This window comes from Carassius carassius, chromosome 1 (genome assembly GCF_963082965.1).
Source record: "Carassius carassius chromosome 1, fCarCar2.1, whole genome shotgun sequence".
NCBI classification, from domain to species: domain Eukaryota; kingdom Metazoa; phylum Chordata; class Actinopteri; order Cypriniformes; family Cyprinidae; genus Carassius; species Carassius carassius.
Window position 1 is genome coordinate 17722846 of NC_081755.1, and position 9286 is coordinate 17732131.

At 39.4% G+C, this 9286-nt stretch overlaps 1 protein-coding gene across 1 annotated transcript; it reads left to right on the forward strand.

The window, feature by feature from the left end:
- The first annotated feature begins 3979 nt into the window (after window positions 1-3979).
- Window positions 3980-5321, forward strand: LOC132109318 (G2/M phase-specific E3 ubiquitin-protein ligase-like). Its single transcript, XM_059515355.1, has 3 exons — window positions 3980-4143; window positions 4613-4827; window positions 4925-5321. The coding sequence occupies exons 1-3, from the start codon at window positions 4040-4042 to the stop codon at window positions 5170-5172; spliced, it is 567 nt and encodes a 188-aa protein (XP_059371338.1). The 5' UTR covers window positions 3980-4039; the 3' UTR covers window positions 5173-5321.
- The last annotated feature ends 3965 nt before the right edge of the window (window positions 5322-9286 follow it).

Below are 9286 nucleotides of genomic sequence, written 5' to 3' on the forward strand. Positions count from 1 at the left end.
GGACCTCCACCAAGAAGTTTCGAAGTCCTGGAAACAGCCGTATTCGGCGCGTATGACTAACGCTGTGGCTGCGGATTTCGCCACCATTTTTAATCGGGCGAACCATGGATATGCAGCGATGCCTCCGGTGGAAGAGACTCTCGCCGAACATCTCGCACCTAATTCGGCCGCGGCATGGAAGTCTCGCCCCCTTCTTCCCTCTAAGGCGTGTCGAGTCACGTCCAACCTCGTTGGGAAATCCTACAGGGCCGCTGGCCAGGCGGCTGCTTCGCTCCACTCTATGGCAGTCCTTCAGGCCTACCAAGCGGAGCTCTTAAAGGAACTCGACGAAGGGGAGGGTATCACACCCGAGGCCGTGAAGGAGTTATGACGAGCAACGGATTTGGTGCTACGCGCTACCAAACATACTGCTCAAGCAGTGGGCCGTTCCATGGCTGGTTTGATTACGGTCGAGCGCCACCTCTGGCTTAATCTCACCAATATCAAAGAAAAAGACAAGTCTTTTCTTATGGACGCCCCCGTTTCTAAGGACGGTTTGTTTGGAGAGGCTGTCACTTTGGTGGTGGAAAAATTTAGAGCAGCGAAACAGCAATCAGCCGCTTTCCGCCAGCTGATTCCTCGCAGGCCCAGGGAGGTTGAACGCCAGCAGGTGCCCGCGTGTTCTTGCTCAACCTCCTCTCACCGCCAACGAGTTTCATCTCAGGAAGAGCCTTCACCTATGGCGCCCCCTCGTAAGGATTGGGGTCATAAGGTTTTTCCACCGGCTCACCAGTGACAACGGAAGAGGTTAAACCTGAGCTTGACGGCTAATGCCTCTTGTTCTCGGTCCCCGAATAGCAGCTCCTGATGTTCTCGCTGCTTGCCAGGGACTGTGCCCTCTACTAGAGAGCGCTGTTGGACCGCTTTGGCGCATCCAACCCTCTCACTGCAGTCCCCATACTCAAACACTGACTGTCTCGCTGCAAATAGCGCCTCGAGCAGGATTGGATCGAATTGTCATGCCAAGCGTTCCCTCAGACACTCTGCGCAATTCAGCTTTCAGAATTCGAGGGACGGTTCAAGGGTCTAGCAGAAATGACCCGTTTATGACGGCTCATACAGCCGCCGTTTTTCGCTAGCGGCAGAGCCCGATGTTCATTCTGTTGGATTAATTCCTGCCGTGGACACGTTTCAGGATTATACACAACGAGACGCAACGACTTTTACGCATGCACTTCCCCTGTTCACGAACGCCACAAGCTTTTCGTGCCAGACATTTTAACGCGTATGACAGCATTGCAGGAAGCAGAAATCTTGTGACCGCTAATGTTGTTTCGGGCCGTGTGGGAACGCTTGACCGACATCTCGCAATGGGTGTTACGCACAATTCGTCACGGATACACCATTAAGTTTCGAAAAGGCCCGCCTCCTTTCTGCGGGATTCTTCCCACGGTTGTGAAACCGAAGGAAATAGCAGTGCTGTGACAGGAGATGTCAACTCTGCTGAGCAAAGGGGCTATAGAAGAAGTACACCCCTCTCAGATGGAGTCAGGGTTTTACAGCCGCTATTTTGTGGTACCAAAAAAAAAGACGGCAGGTTGCGACCCATTCTGGATTTACGCCGTTTGAATCACGATCGATCTGAAAGATGCATACTTTCATATTCAGATCATCAAGAGACACAGGAAGTTCCTCAGATTCGCTTTAGAGGGCAAAGCGTATCAGTGCCGCATTCTTCCCTTTGGCTTATCTCTGGCTCCCCGTACTTTTTAAAAATGCATGGACGCAGCTCTGGCCCCGTTGCGGCTCCAAGGCGTTCGCGTTTTGAACTACTTAGACGATTGGCTGGTGATAGCACAATCGCAGACTCAAGCACACTCTCATCGGGATCTTGTGCTGAATCATTTAAACAGCCTGGGCTTACACACAAATTTCCAGAAAAGTGTTTTAATTCCCTCTCAACGGATAACCTTTCTGGGAATAGACGTGGACTCTCGCGCGATGACAGCAAAGCTATCTCTCCCGCATGCTCAGTCGATCGCGTCAGTGGTACGACCTTGTGAGCAAACAAAATATTCTTGAAAAGCACATAATTGCTTGATTTGATTAGCCTTGATGAAAACATGTTTCTCCTGTAAGTGATGGTTCTGTCTTAACTGAACATTTTTTTTATGTTTTTGCTAGATGCTATGTTGATCTTTTTGATGACACAGATTCGGATGTGGATTTGAATGAGGCAATCGCAAGATCCCTCCTAGACGTTAATCAGTCACAGCACACAGAGTGAGTAAATGATAATTGTACTGTAAAATAAATTATAAGTTATACACTACACCTGAAGACTGAATTATACTGAACACAGTTATAAGTAAGAAAAAAATGGACTGTCAAATTCAGTTATGTGTGTTCAAGAGTGTTATCTACTATGTAATACAATCTATATACTTACATGGTGCATTCTCATTTTCTTAAGAGATGAAGAACTGACTTTGATGGATATCTTGTTACCAATTGGAAATGCGACTTCAAGTGACTTGATCAGATTTAACATCACAAGGAAGAGTGTGTGGGAAGGAACTGAACGGGCCATGAGACGTCCAAATTTCCTACCTTCAAAGACCGTTGTCATTAAATTTACAGATGATGTTGGCATTCCCGAAGGTGCAATTGACCAAGGGGGTCCAAAAAGAGAATTCTTTAGACTTGTTCTTGAGCACATTTGCAACTACAGCGGAATGTTCGAGGGTGTAAAGGATGAGAAAATGTTATCATGCAACCTGGCTGGTAATGAGATGGAAAATGTCACTGAATTATTTCAGTTAGTAATTGTATTTTTTGCTAATATTTTTTCCAGTATCTCTTTATTTTTTTTACAGCTCTTAATAATGGCAGCTATATGAGGGCAGGACAGTTGGCTGCTATGTCAATTGTCCATGAAGGCCCCCCCCACACTTCATGTCACGACTGTGTGTTGATGCACTGATTCATGGTCCCGAAGCTGTACATGTGTCAGTGAATGATGTTGCAGATGATGAAGTAAGATCGCAGATTACAGAAGTAAGTGCAACCCTACGATTCCAATTGCTTCGTATATTCAATTTACTTTTTTATGTTTTCTAAATTAAAAGGCTTCTTGGGTTTGTTGTGCTAGCCGATCAGGTTCTTCGGATTTAAACTGACATCCAGTATTGTAGACGGAGAATCTTGAGAAAGCAAAACCTTTTGGTTTCTCCATTAGAGATTTGCTGTGCCCTCTCTCTCCATGTTTTTTCTGTGATTTTGTGGTAGTGTCACAGACAAATTTTGAAGCTCTGTATCAAAACTCTTAGATTGCAGTCAAATGATGATTTGATTAATAATTGTCTAACAGTCTTGAGCTGTCACAGATGCTGCAATTTATTTTCAAGCAACATTTGGCATTTTTGCCCATTTGTTGTGATTATGGGCATAATGTTTCTGTCGAAAACAGAAAAAGAAAACAGTGTTCAGCTGGTTACTGAAAAGACTGTTTTAATATATATATATATATATATATATATATATATATATATATATATATATATATATATATATATGTGTGTGTGTGTGTGTGTGTGTGTGCTGAGATGCACTGACGGTAGGATTTCTAAATCAAAAACTCTCATCATCAATGAAACGCATTGTTTTAACCCTTTCCAATAAATATCTGTGAAAGGTAATCTTTAAAATACAGTGTCCTGAAAAAAGGATGTTTTTTAAATAGTTTATTTGAAAAGATCAATGACAATTTGATTCCTCAAATCATGACCCCGTTACTGTAATATGACGTTTCTTCTAATGCCAATGGGAAAATTACAAATTATAATTTTTTGTGTGTCTAAAATATTTCAATTACCCAAACTTATTTGGTGCAACTTGTGTTATTTAAAACATAAATCATTTGGAAATATTTATTTATAAAATATCTGTTTTGGAGCTAACAAGCTTTACATAAACCATGTTTGTCCTATATCAGATTATGAATGCTGATTCCGAAGCCCAATTGCAAGACAGTGTGGCTAAGGCCCAAGGTGTTATCTCTATGGCTGGATGCTGCAGGGCTATAAACTTGAGAAATTGCAAGCAGGTAGCAGAGAAGCTAGCAAAGTGGTATGTTTTGCAGCGAACTAGGGCAGCTTACGACAGGTAAGAAGTATGATGTTTGAATAACTTTTCCAGGCCAGAACAGTTCACAAGGTGTAGAAATGGAAGAAAATGACAGTGATGGCTTTTTTTTAATTACATGATAGATGTTATGCCTATTGTGTAACACAAGGACGAAATTGTATAAGTAGATTGTATAAGTAGATTGGATAACTTGATTGTATAAGTAGTAATAGTAAGCTTTATTGATCTTATTGTTTATAAGTTCTTATTGTTTTTCTGCCCTAACCATTTTTTTTGTTCAGTTTGGAGTTTGTTGAAGTGTCTATCAGTTATCACAAAGTAACAGAAAATTATCTGTTTAACAAATTGCCTTGCAGCCTGTTTACTTGATTTGCAGAGACAATATTACACCCATTCGTTATATTATTATTATTATATACTTTTTAAACTTTGTTTAATTTAGCTATTTTTTAGAAAAAATAATCTAAAAACATGTGTTTATACTTAGCTTTGCAGAAGGCCTTAAAGCACTTGGAGTGCTAAGTGCACTGAGAGAACATCCCAAACAAATGACAGCACTGTTCATTAAGAAAGACCAACCCCTGACTGCCGAATTTATGGAGGAACTGTTCAAAATTACACTCTCTGAACCAGGCAGCAATCGGTACAATGTGGAATGCAGAACAGTAGGCTACTGGAGAGATTTCTTGCAAGACTGCCAGTGTAAGTATTGTATATATTATATTTAGTTTATTTTCACAGATCTACATTAAACAATGTACCATATATACTATTGCAACATTGTGCATTACCTCAACAGTGTCAATGGCATGCGTGTCACTAGAGGATATTCTAGTGTTCACTACTGGAACAAATTATGTTCCAGCACTTGGATTCAACCCTGAACCATCCATTTACTTCCTTGAGGACAACCAAGATTGTACCCTTCCGCTGGCAAGCACCTGTGAGAATATAATACGGCTCCCTACGTTCCCTAAAACCAACGAGTCATTCTGTGAGAAAATGGGTTTTGGTATCAGGAATTCCCCTGGTTTTGGTTTTGCATGAACCACACATATTCTGTTTTCTTCAAATAGCTGATTTTTGTTATTGTGTTTTACACACATTTTGAGACATATAGGTATTTTTCCCCCTTACTGCATGCTTACAAATAAGCACAATCTCACAGATGTGGTTGGACTTCAATGTCACACTAATTTTCAGTTTTTTATATTTTTTTAAACACGTTGAGTTTGAAGTAAAAGTTTTATTTGTCGCTTACCAACTACAGTCTGTACTACCCATGTTTTCCAGTGTTTTCATTGATCATGTTATTGGTCATGTTGATATCACAGATTTTAAGCTTTGAACAAAATCTGTTGAAAATGTTTGGATTGTCAATAGAAACATTGTTTTTCATTAAAACAAATGTTCAGCAGCATTTGAATCCTGTTGTTTTGGGTACGTTAGCCGTTAGACTTTTTTTTAATCGTTACTCATAATTCACAACTGATTACACAGCTGAAAACACCTAATCACTAGACCTGAAGCATCCTCTTTGGTAAAACTTTATAATAACGTTCAGTTGTAAGTCATTTATAAGTGATTATTAGCTACATAGCTTGGTTGATTTCTAATGTAGAATGCGGTGTGTTATTTCTTGATATTCGCTATAACAACCGCTATACATTATCCCTTACTTAGTTAATGATGAACGAATCATTTACAAAACATTCATAAATTATTAACAAGTGATATACTAACATTTTATGTATGTTTTGTAAATTCTGTTACAAGTAATTTACAAGTGAATAGTAAGATTAACAATGTATGAAACATTGACTATGCGTTTATAAATGATTAATAAGTGTTATGTTATTTTTTTGTATGTAACGTTATGTAGCAATTAGAGGGTGCAGAATGTGTTATAAATGCCTTGTATACGTACAGATAATTTGTAGCAGGTAAGTAACAGTGTTCAACACAATGATGTGTAAACGCATGAATAAATCATTTACAACACTTTCTGCATCCCCTAATCTAAAGTGTACACTATTCATCACTTGTAAATGTGTTACACATCATTCGTAGATTACCACTTCAAGAATCAATAAGGAATAAGATCAACAAATGATGTGTAACACATTTACAAGTGATGAATAGTTTACACATCATCTACAGGTGTTGAACACTGTTGTGTAGTGTGCACTGCAGTGTAAGAGCTGACTGGTGAGGGTATAGACAGCTGTCTTCTGTAGTGTAGTGTGTAGTGTAGGGTGTAGTGTAGTGTGTAGTGTAGTGTAGTGTGCACTGCAGTGTAAGAGCTGACTGGTGAGGGTATAGACAGCTGTCTTCTGTAGTGTAGTGTAGTGTAGTGTGCACTGCAGTGTAAGAGCTGACTGGTGAGGGTATAGACAGTTATCTTCTGTAGTGTAGAGTGTAGTGTGTAGTGTAGGGTGTAGTGTAGTGTGTAGTGTAGTGTGCACTGCAGTGTAAGAGCTGACTGGTGAGGGTATAGACAGTTATCTTCTGTAGTGTAGAGTGTAGGGTGTAGTGTAGTGTAGTGTAGTGTGTAGTGTAGTGTAGTGTGCACTGCAGTGTAAGAGCTGACTGGTGAGGGTATAGGCAGCTGTCTTCTGTAGTGTAGAGTGTAGTGTGTAGTGTAGGGTGTAGTGTAGGGTGTAGTGTAGTGTGCACTGCAGTGTAAGAGCTGACTGGTGAGGGTATAGACAGTTATCTTCTGTAGTGTAGAGTGTAGTGTAGAGTGTAGGGTGTAGTGTAGTGTAGTGTAGTGTAGTCTGCAGTGTAAGAGCTGACTGGTGAGGGTATAGACAGTTATGATGATTAGTTCATCATTACTAACCATTTATAAATGACTTACAACTGAACGTTATTATAAAAAGTGTTACCGTTTCGGTACACTCAAATTAACAGCATTTGCAAGTGTGATTTAACCAAGATGTACTGCTCAATACCATAGTTGCCATCATCTTCCATCGGATCAACCCTCTCTCTTAACAATGCTTCTTGGTCATCTGTCAGTGTTAGTGTACTGTCAGATCTGTGATCAGCTGGACTGGAATTTGAAAAAGTCTCTTCGAAGATGTCCTCGCAGTCATCCAGTGGGTTGTAGCATGAACATCCAGTGTGCTGCAGTACACCAGATGTCCACAGCTGAAGTGGTGTCCAGTTTCGCTCTGTTCTGAGTGCATGGTGATTCCACTGATTGACAAACTCATTCACTGCACTGTTTATTTTTGGTAGATATACGTAATGCAAAGCATGGATATCTACAGCAGAAGTGGAATGAAGCAGTGAATGTTGCTCCAAAAACTGAAAAAGATCTTTGTAGTGATAAGTCAGAACTGTGTTCAGTTCAGCCCAAAGTCTCTCGATGCGTTGGTTGTGAACGCTCCTACCCACAATAAAACTTCCCCTTCCAGGGCCTCTTTGCTGGATCATGAACCTTGCAACCTGCGAGAAAAATTATTTGACATAAAATTTTGTGTGAGAACAACAAATCAATTTACAAAGGTTTTTGTCGATCATTTATCTTTTTCTAACTTTATTTCAGTCTGTCTCTGATCTATCTGTCTGGTCATCTTACTGTGAAATCTGTCTGTCCTTTTAAATGTGTTTTTCCACTTCTTTTTTTTCACCTAAAACATAAACTGGTGACCAGATGTGCTGTTTCCCAGCTAGAGAGAAATAAAGTTAAGCAATAACCAACCTCTGTATTTTCACGTCCAGCATCAGAGCGGACACGACAAGGAAGGCCGAAGTTGTTCACCCCCTCCTGAAACAGTACTCAGGACAAATCAATTAAAGGTGCAATGTGTAATAATTCTGAGGATTTATTGACAGAAATGCAATATAAGATCCATAACTATGTTTTCAGTGGAGTATAAAGACCTTACCTAATGATCCGTTATGTTTTTATTACATTAGAAAAAGTTATATCTACATAACCGCGGCCTCTGAAGGTCGACATATCGTGACGTCATGTTTCTACCATAGCCAACTATCCCTTTTATTGCACAAGGCTCTGTTTTTGTCATCAGCAATTCATCAGTTTTGTAATAATTGTGGAACTTTAAATGTATTTATTACATAGCTTGGTTGAATTCTAATGAAGAATGCGGTGTGTTATTTCTTGATATCAGACCACTGCGAAGTATAACACACCATTGCCATGAACAACAGAGTGTTACTATGGATGCGGAACGGACTATTTTCTTTAGCGGAAGCAATACAATCGTTTTTAAATCAATAAACTCCTTTTTAAATCAATATTTTGTGTCAAATTATTTATTTATTTTGTAGGTAGCCATGTAATAAGAGAGGGTCCCAATCGACTTGGCGTCAAGTGATCAGCCTGTCAGGGTTGTTATTCGCTATAACAACCGTCTCGCTCTACATTATCCCTTACTTATTTCTGTAAATCCATTAAACTACTATACCGTTTGACCTAAAGATATCAAACCAACAGTAAATTGATCAGAATATTATACCCTATAATGGACAATAATTATTTTTTCAGATTAGTAATCTGGTATTTCATATATACAATACTGAACCCATTTAAATCCATTAAACTACAACACCGTTTGACCTAAATGTATCAATTCAATAAATGTGTCATTTACAATTGGTTTAATAACTTTTGGTCAAACTGTGTTATAGTTTAATGGATTTAAATGGGTTAATTGTATATTTGTTATGTCGGTTGTGAAGCACTTTGGTCAGCATTTGTGTTGTTTTAAGGTGCTATAAATAAACTTGACATTGACCTATATTCCCTATTAAATGGATTTAATTGGGAATCATATTCAGAGTAATTTATGTTCACAAGGTGTTAGTTTAATAGATTTGAATGAGTTCAATACTGTATAAAAAAAATACCAGATTAATAATATGACAAAAGAAGCCTTGTGCATTATAGGGAATAATGTTATGATTCATTTACAGTTGATTTGATATATTTAGGTCAAATGGTGTAGGTTAATGAACACAAGTGTCAGCTGGTGTACTGAACTAGCAACGCTGCATTTGTGAAGTATACTCACCATAGCTGGTTTGGTGAAGAAATGTTGTAAATCCTCCGACGAATTAGATAGATGCGGCAATATGACATCACACAGCCGAGGCAAGGCCTGACCAATGTGGCAATGCGGGTCTTACG